Source organism: Mobula hypostoma, chromosome 5 (assembly GCF_963921235.1).
Source record: "Mobula hypostoma chromosome 5, sMobHyp1.1, whole genome shotgun sequence".
Taxonomy (NCBI): Eukaryota; Metazoa; Chordata; class Chondrichthyes; order Myliobatiformes; family Myliobatidae; genus Mobula; species Mobula hypostoma.
In genome coordinates, this window is record NC_086101.1 from 25,595,017 (window position 1) to 25,614,631 (window position 19,615).

The window sequence follows — 19,615 nt, forward strand, 5'->3', positions numbered from 1 at the left end:
CTGCACTCTTCTTTATTTTTGTTAAACCCTTCAACCTCAACACACCTCCCTATTTCTCCAAACCCATCCAGCTCCTAAACCCCTCCCATTCTATGAATCCCCATGGCCCCTAATCCCACTGCAACCTCTACACCTTCCCATTTCTGTAAAACCCTCCAGCCTCTACATCTTATTGCACCCACCCCTTCCAATACCTACACCCCTCTCTACCTCTGAAACTCCTGCCCATATAGTCCTCCTATTCCCTGTAAACCTGTCCAATCCCTAAGTCCCCACCCTTGTTCTGTAACCTCCTCCAGCCCCTGCACCTCTCCCTATCTCTAGCTCTATTCCCAGGATCAGCTGACGGTCCTCAGGGATATATCCCTGATCCATTTGCACCAGCCACCTTCAGCTTTTCCTTTAGCAGCCTGGGCTCTGGGCTCCGGAATTCCCTCAAGTCCCATGGGACTGGATTAGGCTGGGAGCCACTTGTCAGCTGCACCTGGCATCTGTCCTGCCTGCCCACATGGACAGCACCCCACCTCCACTGACTGATAACCCCCGGTGACCCAGTGGAGGCATTAAACACCTGTTCATTTCAATAAGTTTGTATATCAATTCAACTTTTATTGAAAACTCACCAACATGTCAACACTTTATGAGAATATTGAAATAACCTAGTTTTGATGCAGCTTTGTTGATCTCTGCATGGTAGTGTAGTAGTTAGCACAACACTTTACAGTACAGGTGACCAGGTTCAATCCTGCCCCTGTCTGTAAGGAGTTTGTACGTTCTTCCTGTGACCGCATGGGTTTCCTCCGGGTGCTCCGGTTTCCTCCCACATTCCAAAGACGTATCAGTTGGTAGGATAATTGGTCATTGTGAATTGTCTCGTGGTTAGGCTAGGATTTAATTGGGGGATTGTTGGTTGTGCGGCTCAAAGGGCAGAAGGGCCCGTTCCACACTGTACCTCAATAAGTAAAAAGTAAAGCTGTGGAGTGGATGGAAGACAAGATGTGTCCAACCCCATCCTCCAACCCGCAAACAGACGGAGATCAGCAGTCCCCTTCAGAGCTGTCCTCTCTCTCACACTTAAACTTTGACCGAGTTTTTGTTCATCTGAACCCTAACCTCTCCTTCTGTGGTTGGCTGTTGGAATTTCTTTCCCAACAACCTCTGTAGAGAGTTGAGGTTATCTGCAATGCTGGGGTTATGGGCAATGGTGTGATTATGGGCAATGCTGGGATTATGGGAAATTCTGGGTTTATGTGCAATGGTATAATTATGAGCAGCGTCGGGTTTATGGGCAATGATGGGATCATGGGCAATGTCGGGTTTATGGGCGATGTTGAGATTATGCGCAATTTTGGGATTATGGATGATGTTGGGATCATGGGCAATGATGGGATCATGATCAATTTTAGGATTATGGACAATGTCAGGTTTATGGGCAATGTTGAGATTATGGGAAATGTTGGGATTATGGGCAAGATTGGGATTATGGGCAATGTTGGGATTATAAAACCATAAAACAGTAAGACATAGGAGCAGAATTAGGCCATTCAGCACATCAATTCAGCTTGACTGGAGTCTTCTAAAGGCTCAGCATTATCTCCTTGCTTTTATATTTTATTCCCCTTGAAATAAATGCCAACATTGTGTTTGCCTTCTTTATCACAGCATCGTCTGTAAATTAACCTTCTGGGAGTATTGCAAGAGGACTCCTAAATCCCTCTACACCTCTGATGTTTAAACCTTCTTCCCATTTATATAATAGTCTGGCTATTGTTCTTTTTACCAAAATGCATCATCATACATCTCCAAACACTGTATTCCATCTGCCACTTTTTTGCCCAATCTTCCAATTTGTCTAAATCCTGCTGCAATTGTATTGCTTCCTCAGCACTACCTACCCCTCCACTTATCTTTGTATCATCCACAAACTTTGGCACAGAGCCTTCAATTTCATTATCCAAATTATTGTCAAGAAGCATGAAAATCAGCAACCCCAACACTGCCCCCTGCGGAATACCGCTAGACACTGGCAGCCAACCAGAAAAGGTCCCCTTTATTTCCACTTGCTGCCTCCTGCCTGTCAGTCATTCCTCTATCCTTGCCACTATCTTTCCAGTAGCACCATCGGATTCTATCTTGTTAAGCAGCCTCATGTGTGGCACCTTAACAAATGCCTTCTGAAAATCCAAGCAAATGACATCCACCACCTCTCCTTTGTCCACCCTGCTTGTTAATTCCTCAAAGATCTATAATATGTTTAAGCAACACTCACAACACGCTGGAGGAACTCAGCAGGTCAGGCAGCATCCGTAGAAATGATCAGTCAATGTTTCGGGCCGGAACCCTTCGTCAGGATTGTAGGGGGAAGGGGCAGAGGCCCTATAAAGAAGGTAGGGGGAGGGTGGGAAGGAGAAGGCCGGTAGGTTCCAGGTGAAAAACCAGTAAGGGGAAAGATAAAGGGGTGGGGATGGGAAGCAGGGAGGTGATAGGCAGGAAAGGTGAAGAAGGAATAGGGGAAAACACAATGGGTAGTAGAAGGAGGTGGAACCATGAGGGAGGTGATAGGCAGCTTGGGGAGGGGGGCAGAGTGACATAGGGATAGGGGAAGGGAGGGGGAGGGAATTACCAGAAGTTGGAGAATTCTATGTTCATACCAAGGGGCTGGAGACTACCTAGACGGTATATGAGATGTTGCTCCTCCAACCTGAGTTTAGCCTCATCATGGCAGTAGAGGAGGCCATGTATGGACATATCCGAATGGGAATGGGAAGCAGAGTTGAAGTGGGTGGCAATTGGGAGATCCTGTCTGTTGTGGCGGACGGAACAGATGTACTCGACAAAGACATAGAATTCTCCAACTTCTGGTAATTCCCCTCCCCCTTCTTCACCTTTCCTGCCTATCACCTCCCTGCTTCCCCTCCCCCACCCCTTTATCGTTCCCCTTACTGGTTTTTCACCTGGAACCTACCAGCCTCTCCTTCCCACCCTCCCCCCATCTTCTTTATAGGGCCTCTGCCCCTTCCCGCTACAGTCCTGACGAAGGGTTCTGGCCCGAAACGTTGACTGATCGTTTCCACGGATGCTGCCCAATCTGCTGAGTTCTTCCACGTGTTGTGAGTGTTGCTTTGACCCCAGCATCTGCAGAGTATTTTGTGTCTCTAACAGGTTTGTCCGGTAAGATTTCTATTTACAGAAAGTATGCTGATTTTCATTTATTTTACCATTAGTCTTCACGTACCCCGAAATCTCATACTTAATAATAGACTCCAACACTTTCCCAACCTTTCAGGTTAGGCTAACTGGCCTATAATTTCCTTTTCTTTTACCTACCTCCCTTCTGAAAGAGTGGATTGATCATTGCAATTTTCTGGGCCTCAGGGACCATGGCAGAATCAAGTGATTCTTGAAAGATATTGACCAACGTATCAGTTATTTCTTCTGCAACCTCCCTCAGGACTGTGGGATGTAGTCCACCTGGTCCAGCTGAATTATTTACCTTAAGACCTTTCAGTTTGCCCAGCATTTTTTCCTTTGTAATAGTGATGGCACTCACTCCTGCCCGCTGACACTCCTGGACCTCTGGTACACTGCTAATGTGTTCCATAGCAAAGACTGATGCAAAGTACTTATTAAGCTCATCTGCCATTTCTTTGTTCCCTCATTACTCCCTCACCAGCATCATTTTCCAGTGGTCCAATATCAACTTTCACCTCCCTTTTACTCTTTATATAACTGAAAAAACATTGTTATCCAGCTTTATATTATTGGCTAGTTTGCCCTCATATTTCATCGTTTCCCTTCTTATAGTTGTTTTCGTTGACTTTTCTTGGATTTCCCAATCATCCAACTTCTCACTCACTTTTGCTACCTTACATGCCTTTAGCTTTTATGCAGTCCTTAACTCCTCTTGTCAGCCATGGTTCCCCACACACTGCCGTTTGAGAATTTTTTCTTTTCTGGGACATGTCCACTCTGCGTCTTATGAACTGCTTCCAGAAACTTCAGCCATCATCCCCACCACTACCCTTCTGCAATCCACCTGGGCAAGCTCCTCTCTCATGCCTCTGTAATTCCCTTCATTCCATTGTGATGCTGATACATGTGACTTATGTTTCTTCCTCTCAAATTGCAGTATGAATTCTGTCATATATGATCACTGTCTCCTAAGGGTTCCTTTACATTAAGCTCCCTAAGAAGATCTGCATTATTACACAACATCTAATCTAAGAGAGCCTTTCTTCTAGTAGGCTCAAGACACAAGCTGCTCTGAAAAGCTATTTCATAGGCATTCAACAAATTCCTTCTCTTGTGATCTGACACCAACCTGATTTTCCCAATCCCTTTGCATACTGAAGTCCTCCATTACAATTATGATATTACTCTTATTACCTGCCTTTTCCAGCTCCCTTTGCAATCTCAATGCCACATCTTGGCAACTATTTGGAGGTCTATATATGATTCCCATAATGGATTTTTTTATGCTTGTAGTTTCTTAACTCCACTCACAAAGGTTCAACATTCTCTGACCCAATGTCAACTCTTTCTAAAGATGTAATTCCATCTCTTCCCAACAGAGCCACCCCACCACCTATGCCTTCCTGCCTGTTCTTTTGACACAAACTATATGCTTTGATATTAAGCTCCCAACTATGGCCTTCTTTCAGCCGTGACTCATGCACGCAACATCATACCGACCAATATGTAACTGCGCCACGAGTTCATCCACCTTATTCTAAATGCTACGCACATTTAAATACAACACCTTCCATCCTGCATTTTCTGCCCTTTAGAATTTTCCCTCTGTGGTACAATTTAACTCTTTGCTCTTGTACCCAATCATTGGCTTGCCTTCCTTACTTTCGTGTTACATTCATCATCTACTCATAAACCTGCTGGCTCATACTCAGCTCTGTCATGCCAGTTCCCATTATGGGCAAAATTGGGATTGTGGGCAATGCTGGGATAATCAGTGATGTTGGGATTATGGACAATGGTGGGGGCAGATCATTGTTTGCCTCCTATCTCGCGCAGTTTAGCTCCCATTTTGGAGATGCTGAAGTGGGGTGGCTTTGATGAGTGAGGGGTTAATTCCTTCTGTCCCTTCGTTAAATGATCCTTTCCAGCGTCATAGACAGAGTCACAAGACCCTTTGGCCCATCAAGTTTGTGCCAACCACCAACCATTTGCACAGCTCTCACTGTACCATTCCACTGCGCTGGTGGATAGTCTCCACCCAAAGTATCGATGGTTTATTCCTCCCTTTGGATCCTGCCTGACCTGATGAGTTCCTCTGGCATTCTGAGTATATTACTCTGGATTTTCCAACATCAGCAGAACCCTTCTGTTTACGATCACCTCTCCTAAAACTGATATAGTTTCCGGGATCCTGCCATGCAAGGTTTCTTAATGTAATTTTAGAGATACAGTACAGTAACAGTCCTTCAATTATACCCTTGTGACCAATTAACCTACTGGCCGGTGTGTCTTTTGGAATGTGGGACGAGACTGCAGCACCCTGAGGAATCACACGAGGTCAGAGGGAGAATGTACAAACTCCTTTCAGAGAGCGGTGGGAACCCAGCCCGAGTCACTGGCACTCTAACAGCATTGTGCCAACCATGCCACCTGGGGCAGGGGGCGCCATGGCACTGCAAGGGTTAGTGGGGCGACGTCAGAGTTTGGAGTTCAATTCCAACGTAACTGCCTGGCTTTCCTCCCACAGTCACAATCACAAACAGGAGAAAATCGGCAGACACTGGCAAACCGAGCAACACACACAAAATGCCGGAGGAGCTCAGCAGGCCAGGCAGTGTCTACGGAAAAGAGGACAGTTGAAGTTTAGGGCCAAGACCCTTCAGCAGGACTCTGAATAGGCCATTGTAAATTGTCCTTTGATTAGGCTGGTGCTAAATAGGTAGGTCGCTGGGTGGTGCGTCTCGTTGAAATGGTAAAGCGCTGAATCTCTAAGCAAATAAGTGAAGTTGGTGACTACATTTGCTACAATTCCCTCTACGCACAGCCAGTGTTTGTCCCAAAATTGTGGGATGTTCTATGAACATGAGTCTTTCTTGCCTGTACTTGGTTCAGATGGACCAGAATGATCTTACCCTCCACGTAGATCATCTTCACGGCTGACTTCATCATGAAGTTGAAGTCAAAGACAGTGCATTGGTAATCCCCTTCGTCACTTTTGGTCACAAACTGGATCGTGTACTGCTCCGAAGTGTTGATATACTTCCCCTGAGACCCAGATACAACAGTCAGAGCCACATGCTATCATTTAAACACCGTGCAGGAGTGGACCAGGATTGGATTACCATGGCCATATCAATGTCATTTCTCCTGTCAGGCTCTGGGAGGAGCCTGCTGGCCATGAAGATATGCTATGAGCAGCTTTGGAGTCTAAGGAAAGAAGCTGCTGGCCCTGGAGAGGGTCCAGAGTGGATCATGAACATAATTCCAGGAATGAAAGGGTATGAGGACTATTTGATAACTCTGGGCCAGTACTCGATGCAGTTCAGAAGGATGTAGAATCTCCACACAGGGATGTGGAGATCAGACCATTGGTTGTATTTAGGGCAGATATTGATATGTTCTTGATTGATGGGGTGGGGGTTTGGGGGTTAAGGGTTATGGGGAGAAGATGTGAGAATGGGGTTGAAAAACAAATCAGTTGTAACATGCTGTAAGGTTTCACTGCCAATGTAATGGTCTCTCTGTAATGTTTCCCTGCTAAGGGAATAGTTTCTCTGTAGCAGCAATATTTGTGTTCTGCCTAAAGGTAACGGGGGCTTTGGAATGTATGCTAGCTAATGAGAGGCATAGTGTTCTTTCCTGTGGGTTTGGGAGCAGGGATTTTGTGGTCTTTCCTCGGTGAGAGAAGACGCGAGTGGAGAGAGTTGGTGGACCGCTGGACGGAATGCACAGGGACCGAGGGTCTGAGGGTCAGCAACGCTCGAAGGGGGTGGACGGGGAACGAATGGACGGAACCGTAAACTCCAACGTGCACATTAGATTGTTTCATTAAAATGGGCCTTTTCCTTTTAATTTTCTTTACCAACCCCATAGTCAGATTGAGAATTATAAAGTTCAGTCGTTTAATTGCCTGGGGTCTACTGTCTGATATTTTGCGGTTCGGATTTGTAACCGGACAACACATCACACAGCAGCCACACAAATGAGATTTCTCAGTTCGGCTGGGCCAGAGGCTGTCTTCCCCTCGACAAACACGAGCTGGCCAAACCCAAGGGTTACACTGCCATGATTGAATAGTGAACAGACTCTATTCTACCCTTATATTGGGGGCCATGGAGTGAAAAACCTCAGGGCAGGGAGGTCAGGTAATGAACACTTGGCCAGTGTAGGTGAGAGAGTTTTGCAGCCGAGTGATCTGTCCCATGTAAACATATCACTGCGAGCTACAGGGATGATGGAACACAAAAACGGTTGAAATTGTGGAAAATGGTGATAAGTTACATTACAAAAAGTCACAAACATTCTGATAATTAACGAACCAAATGCTCAAACTAATTGTATCACACCAACATGAATTTCAAGATAAAGAAACATATACTTGTACAGTAAACAACAGGAATTCTGCAGATGCTGGAAATTCAAGCAACATACATCAAAGTTGCTGGTGAACGCAGCAGGCCAAGCAGCATCTATAGGAAGAGGCGCAGTCGACTGCGCCTCTTCCTATAGATGCTGCTTGGCCTGCTGCGTTCACCAGCAACTTTGATGTATACTTGTACAGACAAGGAACAGAATAATATCTGTGTGAACGGCAACAAGGAACTCTGCAATGTTTGGAAGGTGTGTGTAGAAATGTATAGAAAAACTGCCTCGTCAGAAGCAACCCCGGAAACCAGCTTCTGAAGGTGCAATTCCTAAATTAGGGATCCAGGAGAAGAGCTTGCCAAGTTCAAAACTCAGGCAGGTTTGTCAACTGGGTATGACCTTAGCATCGTTTCCGGGGTTTCGAAGTTTGAAAGTAAACTCCACAGCTGTGTATCTGAAAGATTCATGAAACTAAAGAATCATTAGGTTGTGCTTGAAACTACGCAGTGAATCTTTGAGTTATTTTACAAATGCAATTGATACAGAAGAGTTGGACTCTACAGCTGATATTCTCAATATTTAGTATTTATTTTCTCCTGTTTGTATTTGCATAACTTGTTGTCTTTTGCACAATGTTTATCTGTTGGTCTTTGTCCGAGTGAAGTTTTGAATTGATCTGATTGTGTATCTTTGTACTTACTGTGAATGACCGCATGGAATTGTATCTCAGGGTAGTGTATGGTGACATATATGTTGATATTAAATTGACATATAACTTTGAACTTTTAGACTCGTAGGCAAAGTCTGTTTGGTGAGCTGCACTTAACGGGGTACAGAATGAGGGTGATGAGTGAAATTGGACTGGTGTGTAAAACGAGCGTGTGATCTGAATGGGAGTTTGGAGTCAGACCAGCTGCATTTCCTTTCGGCCTGGTTATCCGCAGCCTCCGTCTCCTAGTTTGTGCCTGTACACTGTCGTCATGGTTTTCACAGGGTTGGTTTAGACCAATGATCTACTGTGGGTCATGTGATCCAGAAGTCAGATCGCCAACGAGCAGATAGCTTGGCCATCCGCCGCACGGAAGCGTCACGGACAAAGGGGCATAGTCAGCGTTGTTCAGTACTGACCGCCAGTCATTGGGTGGTTTCCACACACGCCCTTTACCACTCACATCCTTATGCCAGGTGTATTCCTCTGGTAAAGGGTTGGCGTCGGCTATGCACTTCAGGCGAACACTCTCACCCTCGTTGATGTGGGTGGAGGGCTCCACCTCTATCACAACCTTCTCAATTGCATCTGCGGGGAAAACAAAGAGAGGAAAACAAAATAGCAGATGTTCTGTGCATTCCCCATGGTTTTATGGCCACCAGCGTAGTTGGTGTTACGATACAAACTCTCATAGAGTAATAAATGACAAAGCAATCTGCCTTTTAACTGGTGCTAATTGTGGCATAAAGGTTGGTCAGGTTACTCTTACTCTTTGAAACAAATAGGTACCGACTCCTTGATGCCCACTAGAGGAACGGTCAGGAGCTTGGCATCCCCATGATGAACACCTACGCTCTGTCCACCAGAGAAAGCAGGATCTCCCAGTGGCCACACATTTTAATTCCACGTCCCATTCCCATTCTGACATGTCTATCCATGGCCTCCTCTACTGAAAAGATGAAGCCACACTCAGGTTGGAGGAACAACACCTTATATTCCATCTGGGTAGCCTCCAACCTGATGGCATGAACATCGACTTCTCTAACTTCCGCTAATGCCCCACCTCCCCCTCGTACCCCATCTGTTATTTATTTATTAATTTATTAATTTATTTATTTTTTATTTTTTTTCCCTTCTTTCTCTCTCTTTCTTCTCCCTCTGATGCTCCCCTCCCTTTTTCTTTCTCCCTAGGCCTCCTGTCCCATGACCCTCTCCCTCCTCCAGCCTTGTATCCCTTTTGCTAATCACCTATCCAGCTCTTGGCTCCATCCCTCCCCCTCCCACTTTCATATCTCTTACTAACTCTGCTTTCAGTTAGTCCTGATGAAGCATCTCGGCCTGAAACATCGACTGTACCTCTTCCTAGAGATGCTGCCTGGCCTGCTGCGTTCACCAGCAACTTTGATGTGTGTTGGGTGAAAGTCAGTGCTGGCTACCAGCTGGAGTTTTCTTTGTTGCACAACTAAATCTTATTCCAAATACAATATACAGACACACACACACACAAACACACAGAGACAGACAGACACACACACACAGACACACACACACCCCCCTGTCTATCTGTATCTATATGAATGGAGGTGGGTGAGGCAGAGCCAGAGGACCAGAGGCCATGGCAGGAAGAGCCACTGCAGAGGATGTACCATCGGATATCAGGTGGCTGACATAAGGAAGTCATACCAGTGGCTGGAAATGGCTGGGCTGAGGGACAGCATGGAGGCACTGCTCATGGCTGCACAAGACCGGGTGCTGAGCACAAGAGCAACAGAAGCAGGGGTCTACGGCTGTCGACTCGACATCGGAGTCTGTCTTTCCTCCGCACTGGGGTTCTGACATTGCCAGTGCACAGTGCACAGAACCACTGGGCAAACCCAGGAGCTTCCAGTTCACCAGCCAGCAGGCCGGGCCTTGGCACACTGTCCTACGCCAGGGATGGCACTCACTGCATGGCTTGGGCTGCCAACATCCACCATAAACGTCAAAGTGTTCTGGCCATGCCAGAGCAGTTGGGAATAAACAGGAAAGAGGAGATAGGGGTAAGGTGAGAGGAGAGCACTTCACCGAGATATACAAGGCAAGGGATTTTTTTCTTTTCTCGAGGCATGGTAGCAGCCTGGAACACAATTCCTGGGGAAGTAGCGGATCAGATAAAACTGGGACATTTAAGAAGCATTGAGACAGAGAGATTAACGGACAGGAAATGTAGGGGTCGCCGGATCAGGTGCAGGCAGATGGATTTAGCTTGTAAAGGCCTGTACCGTGCGTTATGTTCCCTGCTTCCAGTGGAATGATTGCCCATTTGACCTCCTCCCACCCCATAGTATCTTCCCATCAATATATGCTTGCATTCTTTCCTTTAGAGAGCTAAATATGCTTCCATTTTTCTGCACTGTACATTCAACGGAGAACAAAACCCGCCCCACCACTTCTCAGGAAGTTGCAGTACGAGAGCTGAGTACGAGAGTCGCAAACTCATTTTCGCTGTATTGGTGCCTGGGAAATTGTACTATGCAATGACAGTAAAGATATTTCATTCATTAATTACCATGACCAGATTATAAACTTATTCACTGGGCCGACAGCTAACGCTAGATAGCTTGGAATAATGTAGCCTCTAGTCCAGGGCACTGTTCCTTTACTGGATCTTAGACTCAGTCCCGAAACAATTTTCCCCGGCCATATTTTCAGGGCGTATTAATCTATTTTTAAACTCCTGCTGTTCCCAGCGCACAGCAGAGGTCACGCTGCAGAACCATGACGTTTGAAAAACCCGGTACGACACCGCCATCTCGTGGTTACACTGGAGTACGGCATGGAAGGTAACGACAGGCGATCCACTTTAACACGTTATGTACACGCACACTTAGAAACACATACATCATGCTTACACACGCGTGCATCCACAGAATCAAACATATGAGCACACATATGCACATCTCCACACTCATGTACGTGCACATCTGTGTGGGCATATTACTACAGACAGACAGACAGACAGACAGACAGACACACACACACACACACACACACACACAATTCTTAAACTCTGTACAGTCCATAAATAGATACAGCTTTGGCAGGGACCACAGTCTCTGCCCTCTCAAACTAAAATCTATTTTGAATGTAGTTCACTCCGGGGTCCTGACGAAGGGTTCCGGCCCGAAACATCGACCGATCTTTTCCACGGATGGTGCCCGACCTGCTGAGTTCCTCCAGTGTGTTGTGAGTGTTGCTTTGACCCCAGCATCTGCAGAGTATTTTGTGTTCACTCCGGGGTGAAATATTATAGGAGGGAGTATCATACGTACGTGGAGGCTGGATTTGAGGCAGGAGTCAGTCAGTGCTTGCAGGAAGAGCTGGGTGCTGTGAAAGCTGTGGTTTATAGGCTGGGTGGAGTCATTGAGCTATACAGCATCTTCTGGGAACAGGCCCTTCAGCCCATCTCATCCATGCTGTCCAAGTTGATCACCCATTTGCCTGCGTTTGACCTACATCCCTCCATGTGTCTATCCAAGTATCTTTTAAATGTTGTAATTCTACCTGGCTCGACCACTTCCCTTGGCAGTTCGTTCCAGTTACTTTCCACCCTCGCCCTCTGTCTGAGAAATTTGTGCATCAGGTCCTTTTAAAGTCTTTGCCCTCTCAGCTTAAACTCACACCCTCTCATTTCAAACCCAAGAGATTCTGCACATCCTGGAAATCCAGAGCAATATGCACAAAATGCTGGAGGAACTCAGCAGGTCAGACAGCATCTATGGAAAGGAACTCTTTTGAGTTAGTGGTGGAGAGGAGGTCACTAAACAAGCTGCTATCCATTATGGACAATCAGGCACATCCTCTCCATGACCTACTGAGTAAGCGGAGGAGCACCCTTTCAAATAGACTCATTCAGCTCTGCTGTCACAAGGATCGTTACAGAAAATCTTTCCTACCAAATACAACAGTTCATCTCTGAGCCACGGGAGAACACATATCATAGTGCAATAGTCTCTGTTTTATTATTTTGTAAATTATTATTACACTTTATTGCAAGTTATTGTACATTGGTACATTGGTAATATAGATTTGTACTTCATTGTTAGTTCAGTCCGCACACTGATAAGTGTGTTTTTAAATGTTGCTGCTGTAATGAAAGGATTTCCCATGCAGGATCAATAAAGTATTGATTATTGTTATTAAAGAGTTGATGTTTTGGGCTGGTACACTCATCAAGACCCTCTGTTTTTGGACTCCCCTGCATTAGGTCAGGAGATTATGAGTTCAAGTCCAAATCTGCAGACAAGCACCTAATGTTAGGCTGAGGGATTGCTGCACTACCAGCGGTTTAATCTCCAGCCACAACATTAAACCCCGACCCCTGTTGCACCTACAGGCAGACATTAAAGATCCCATGGCATTATGTGAAAGGAAAGGCGGAGGGGGGATGGGGTGGTTTCCCCATTGCTGTGACTGCTGTTGATTCGTCAGTCAGTATTAAGAAATTAAAGACTTTATATTCTAAATAATAAAGCATAGAATAAGTTTCTTCTGCACTAACAGTGTGAGAGCAATAGCCTGCCAGATGCAGCAGCAGTCCTGAGGTCGATACACAGAGTTGGTACTTACAGTGTACATCAACTTGAATGTGCTTGGAGCTCAGCATCTTAAAGCTTCCTTCTGAAGGATAAGACACACCACAAAAGAACTCAGCGTTTATGTCCCTCTTGCTCAGGACATAATAGAGCGTTGACTTGGTTGTGTAAAGCTTGGTGTTCTGGTTCCTTATATTATGAAGTTCGATCCGTACTTCTGAAATAATAAGAAGCAAAAAAAAAACAAAGGAAAATTTGGAAGCTCTGGCGAAACCACAGAAAACACTCTCTGCATCATAAAAAAGTTCTTAAGCAACATTATTCAATTCTGATTGCACAACTCATTGAAGGGGCTGCTCATGCTTGTTTGGAATTGTCTGGATTTGTTTCATATACTGCAACAATGTCTCTGAGATCCATTTTCCAAATCTGAGAAAGCTTTGAATCCCCTAGATACTGTGGCTGGATACGTTGTGTGCAAGAGCCCTGTGGACGCACACTCATTGTCGTTATTATGTGCTGTGTTGTAAGACGTGGGCAATCCTTGATTGTTCTCGGCAAATGTTTCTACAGAAGTGGTTTGCCTTTGACTTCTTCCGGGCAGTGTCGATACAAGACAGGTGATCCCAGCCAGTACAAATAGTGGGCCTGGCCCCAGCTGCTCAGACAACCATCTACCTCCTGCTCCCTGGCCTCACATGACCCTGAGCGGGTGCTAGGGAAGTGCCACGTCTTACTCAAGTTGCAGGCCTGCGGGCTAGCAGAGGGAAGGAGTGCTTTACACCTCCTTTGGTAGAGATGAATCTCCACCCCGCCACCCTGCACACTATAGAGGTCAAATAGGCTGGTGGGCAAAGGGACTTGAGTTCCAACTGGTAGCTGCAGTGAGGGACTGGATTGGGGCAATCAGGAGGATTTTCCTGATGGTGGAATGACATCCTGGTGAGTGTTACTCACCTGACGATACTTCCCAACAGAGGATCGGACTAAAAAGGTGGGCAAGAAAGGAGATGGAGACAGAGTCAGAGAAGGACAAGGGGAGTAAATCGGAATTAGAATCACAATCGAGTTTAATACCATCGCATGTCGCGAAATTTGTTGTTTTGTGGCAGCAATACATTGCAATACATAGTAATAAAAACTATAATTTACAATGAGAAGCATGTATCAAAAATAAATTAAGTAAGTAGTGCTAAAAGAAGGGAAAAATACTGAGAGAAATCTGATGGCAGAGGGGAAGCAGCTGATCCTAAAATGTTGAGAACGTCCTTGATGGTAGCAATGAGAAAAGGACAAGTCCTGGTTAATGGGGGTCCTTAATGACAGATGCTGTCTTTTTGATGCATTGCCTTTTGAAGGTGTCCTGGAGAGGCGAATGCTTGAGACGGAGCTGGGTGAGCTTACAACTTTCTGCAGCTTTTTCCTATCCCGTGCAGAGGGTCCTCTACAGCAGATGGTGATGCAACCAGTTAGAATACATCTGTAGAAATTTCTGAGTGTCGTTGGTGACATACTAACTCTCCTCAAGCTCCTAATGAAATATAGCCACTGTCATGCCTTCTTTGTAATTGCATCAATATCTGGGTCCAAGATAGATCCTGAGAACTGTTGACACCCAGGAATTTGAAACTGCTCACCCTCTCCACTTCTGATCCTCCAATGAGGACTGGTGTGTGTTCTCTCGACCTGCTCTTCCTGAAGTCCATAATCAATTCCTTGGTTTTACTGACACTGAGTGCAAGATTGTTGCTGTGACGCCACTCAACCAGCTGATCAGACTCGTTTCTGTACGCCTCCTCATCTCCATCTGAAATTCTGCCACCAACAGATGTGTTCTTGGCAAATTTATAGATGGCATTTGAGCTGTGCCCAGCCACACAGACTTGGGTGTCGAGAGAGTAGAGCAGAGAGTTAAGCACGCACACCTGAGGTGTGCCAGTGTTGATTGTCAGCAAGGAGGTCAGTGCGTCAAGTAAGCAAAAAGCTAAATAAAGATAATCAATAGTTGGTTCATTGTTGTCACATGTACTGAGATACTGAAATGTGTACGATCCAAGAGAATCACTTCATTGTTAAGTATTGAAGTAGTACGAAAAGGAAGACAGAATTGATGACATGCAGAAGATGCTTGAGGACCTGAACAAGTCAGGCATCCTCTGTGGAAGGGAGGAACCACCTGCTGTTTCAGTCTGAAACCCTTCATTAGGCCTGACGCAGGGTGTCAGCCTGAAACGTTGGACTCTTTACTCTCCTCCATAGATGCTGCCTGACATGCTGAGTTCCTCCAGTTCATTTTGTGTGTGTTGCACAGATTTTCCAGCATCTGCAGAATCTGTTGTGTTTATGCGGACTGTGGTGTTCCAGTTACGGGTAATGTAAGTCCGTTTCACAAGGTCATCGGTGAAACCGATGGCGGGGGAGCTGTGTGGCTTTGGTTGTTGTGTGAACCAGGCCCTCATGCTGTGGAGTCACCTTTTTGCAGCCTCCCAGGGGAGGAGATGCCAGAACTGGTGTGGGAGCAGGTAGAGAGTCGGCATGCAAGAATCCTAGCTGGGTTGGGGACTGGCCAATTCAGTTGGTACTGCTCTCTAGTTCACTCAGTGGAAGACAAGCTGGCCACTTACCTCGATGCTGCCCTCTAGTGTTCACTCAGTGGAAGACAAGGTGGCTACTTCTATCAGTGCTGCCCTCTAGTGTTCACTCAGTGGAAGACAAGCTGGCCACTTTTCTCGGTGCTGCCCTCTAGTGTTCACTCAGTGGAAGACAAGGTGGCTACTTCTATCAGTGCTGCCCTCTAGTGTTCACTCAGTGGAAGACAAGCTGGCCACTTTTCTCGGTGCTGCCCTCTAGTGTTCACTCAGTGGAAGACAAGGTGGCTACTTCTATCAGTGCTGCCCTCTAGTGTTCACTCAGTGGAAGACAAGCTGGCCACTTTTCTCGGTGCTGCCCTCTAGTGTTCACTCAGTGGAAGACAAGCTGGACACTTCTGTCAGTGCTGCCCTCTAGTGTTCACTCAGTGGAAGACAAGCTGGCCACTTCTGTCAGTGCTGCCATCTAGTGTTCACTCAGTGGAAGACAAGCTGGCCATTTTTCTCAGTGCTGCCCTCTGGTGTTCACTCAGTGGAAGACAAGGTGGCTACTTCTATCAGTGCTGCCCTCTAGTGTTCACTCAGTGGAAGACAAGCTGGCTACTTCTATCAGCGCTGCCCTTAGTGTTCACTCAGTGGAAGACAAGCTGGCTACTTCTATCAGTGCTGCCCTCTAGTGTTCACTCAGTGGAAGGCAAGCTGGCCACTTCTGTCCCTAAACACAAGGAAATCTGCAGATGCTGGAATTTCAAGCAACGCACATAAAAGTTGCTGATGAACGCAGCAGACCAGGCAGCATCTCTAGGAAGAGGCACAGTCAATGGGCCGTGACCCACCTCCCCCTCGTAAATTAACTTCTCAAACTTCCCCTAATGTCCCACTTCCCCCTCATACCCCATCCATTTTATATATATATATATATACACACATTCTTTTTCTATCTCTCCTTTTTCTCCCTCTGTCCCTCTCATTATACCCCTTGCTCATCCTCTGGGCTTCCCCCTCCCCCCTTCTTTCTCCTTAGGCCTCCTGTCCCATGATCCTCTCATATCCCTTTTGCCAATCTACTGTCCAGCTCTTGTCTGCACCCCTCCCCCTCCTGTCTTCTCCTATCATTTTGGATCTCCCCCTCCCCCCCCCACTTTCAAATCTCTTGCTAGCTCTTCTTTCAGTTAGTCCTGACGAAGGGTCTCAGCCCGAAATGTCGACTGTACCTCTTCCTAGAGATGCTGCTTGGCCTGCTGCGTTCACCAGCAACTTTGATGTGTGTTGCTTCTGTCAGTGCTGCTGTGTCGTGCTCACCCAGTGGAAGACAAGCTGGATGCATTCATCTGCGGCTGCACTAGCATGCAATGAGGAACTGCAGCGTGCTTGTTCTAGCAGAAAGGTGGCTCCAGGACAACATTTCATGCACCATCAATCAACAGGCAATGACACCCAGGGTTTGGGCTACATTATTTTGTGAGAGTTCTTTTCTGGTATTGTAATTACCTGTGGTATATGTGACTTGTGAGTCTGTGACTGTTGGCACTGCACTTTGTACCTTAACCTTGGAAGAATGCTGTTTGTTTGACTGTATTGATGGCTATGGTTGAATGGCAATTAAACTTGAACATAGATATCTGCAGCACATTACAGGTCCTTCGGCCCACTATGTTGTGCCGAGCAAGTAACCTACTCTAGAAACTGCCTAGCATTTCCGAGTGCATAGCCCTCTATTTTTCTAAGCTCCATGTACCTCCAGAGATGGATGATGGGGCAGTTAGCTCACAAATAGAGAAAGCTTGTAGGCAATGTGAGAGGGAAGATAGGCAGGTGATAGAGAAGGGACGCGCTCAGACCAAAGGTTTGAGATGTGTCTATTTTAATACAAGAAGCATCATGAACAAAGCGGATGAGCTTAGAGCGTGGATCAGTACTTGGAGCTATGATGTTGTGGCCATTACAGAGACTTCGATGGCTCAGGGGCAGGAATGGTTACTTAGAGTGCCAGGCATTAGATGTTTCAGAAAGGACAGGGAGGGAGGCAAAAGAGGTGGGGGCGTGGCACTGTTGATCAGAGATAGTGTCACAGCTGAAGAAAAGGAGGAAATCATGGAGGGATTCTCTGCTGAGTCCCTGTGGATGGAAATTAGAAACAGGAAAGGGTCAAAAACCTGACTGGTTGTTTTTTATAGACCACTCAATAGTAATAGGGACATCGAGGAGCACACAGGGAGACAGATTCTGGAACAGTGCAGTACTACCAGGGTTGTCGTGATGGGGGATTTTAATTTCCCCAACATTGATTGGCATCTCCTCAGACCGAGGGGTTTAGATAGGGTGGAGTTTGTTAGGTGTGTTCAGGAAGATTTCCTGACACAGTATGTAGATAAGCCTACAAGAGGAGAGGCTGTACTTGACCTGGTATTGGGAAATGAACCTGGTCAGGTGTCAGGTCTCTCACTGGGAGAGCATTTTGGAGATTGTGATCATAATTCTATCTCCTTTACAATAACATTGGAGAGGGATAGGAACAGACAAGTTAGGAAAGCATTTAATTGGAGTAAGGGGAAATATGAAGGTATCAGGCAGGAACTTGGAAGCGTAAATTGGGAACAGATGAAATGTAGCAAATGTTCAGGGGATATTTGCGTGGCGTTCTGCACAGGTGCATTCCAATAAGACAGGGAAAACATGGTAGGATACAGGAACTAGGGTGTACAAAGGCAGTTGAAAATCTAGTCAAGAAGAAAAGTTTACAAAAGGTTCTAAAAACTAGGTAATGAATGAGATCTAGAAAATTATAAGGCTGGCAGGAAGGAGCTTAAGAATGAAATTAGGAGAGCCAGAAGGGGTCATGAGAAGCCCTTGGTGAGCAACATTAAGGAAAACCCCAAGGCATTCTACAAGTATGTGAAGAGCAAGAGGATAAGACATGAGAGAAGAGGACCAATTAAGTATGATAGTGGAAAAGTGTGTATGGAACCAGAGGAGGTAGCGTGGATACTTAATGAATACTTTGCTTCAGTATTCACGACGCAGAAGGACCTTGACGATTGTAGGGTTGACTTACAGCGGACTGAAAAGCTTGAGCATATAGATATTAAGAAAGAGGACGTGCTGGAGCTTTTGGAAGGCATCAAGTTGGATAAGTCACCAGGAGATATTCCCCAGGCTACTGTGGGAGGCAAGGGAGGAGATTGCTGAGCCTCTGGCGATGATCTTTGAATTATCAATGGGGATGGGAGAGGTTCTGGAGGATTGGAGGGTTGCGGATGTTCTTCCTTTATTCAAGAAAGGGCGTAGAGATAGCCCAGGAAATTATAGACCAGTGAGTCTTACTTCAGTGGTTGGTAAGTTGATGGAGAAGATCCTGATAGGCAGGATTTATGAACATTTGGAGAGGCATAATATGATTAGGAATAGTTTGCATTGTTTTGTCAAAGGCGGGTTTGCTTTATGAACCTAATTGAATTTTTTGAGGATGTGACTAAACAGATTAAAGAAGGTAGAGCAGTAGATGTAATGTATATGGATTTCAGCAATGATAAGCTACCCCATGCACTGCTTATTGAGAAAGTAAGGAGCCATGGGATCCAAGGAGACATTGCTTTGTGGATCCAGAACTGGCCGGCACACCGAAGGCAAAGAGTGGTTGTAGACGGCTCATATTCTGCATGGAGGTCGGTGACCAGTGGTGAGCCTCAGGGATCTGTTCTGGGACCCCTTCTCTTTGTGGTTTTTATAAATGACCTGGATGAGGAAGTGGAGGGATGGGTTTGCTGATGACACAAAGATTAGAGGTGTTGTGGATAGTGTGGAGGGCTGTCAGGTTACATCGGGACATTGATAGGATGCAAAACTGGGCTGAGAAGTGGCAGATGGATTTCAACCCAGATAAGTGTGAGGTGGTTCATTTTGGTAGGTCAAATATGATGGCAGAATATAGCATTAATGGTAAGACTCTTGGCAGTGTGGAGGATTGGAGGGATCTTGAGGTCCAAGTCCACAGGACACTCAAAGCTGCTGCGTAACTTGAATGTGTGGTTAAGAAGGCATATGGTGTATTGGCCTTCGTGGGGTTGAGTTCAAGAGCTGAGAGGTAATGTTGCAGCTATATAGGACCCTGGTCAGACCCCACTTGGAGTACTGTGCTCATTTCTGGTAACCTCACTACAGGAAGGATGTGGAATCTATTGAAAGGG

General features: G+C 46.0%; 1 protein-coding gene across 5 annotated transcripts in view; it reads right to left on the reverse strand.

Moving 5' to 3' along the window:
* Positions 1–19,615, reverse strand: part of LOC134346159 (CD166 antigen-like) — a 60,111-nt gene that overhangs the window by 15,723 nt on the left and 24,773 nt on the right. For 4 of the 5 annotated variants that reach the window (XM_063047469.1, XM_063047468.1, XM_063047466.1 and 1 more), the window contains exons 6-8: positions 12,875–13,057; positions 8,730–8,854; positions 6,105–6,237 (exon numbers count right to left, since the gene is read on the reverse strand). In XM_063047469.1, the coding sequence (XP_062903539.1) occupies positions 6,105–6,237; positions 8,730–8,854; positions 12,875–13,057 (441 nt within the window). The remainder of the gene's footprint in view (positions 1–6,104; positions 6,238–8,729; positions 8,855–12,874; positions 13,058–19,615) is intronic. The other variant, XM_063047470.1, reaches the window with a different exon arrangement.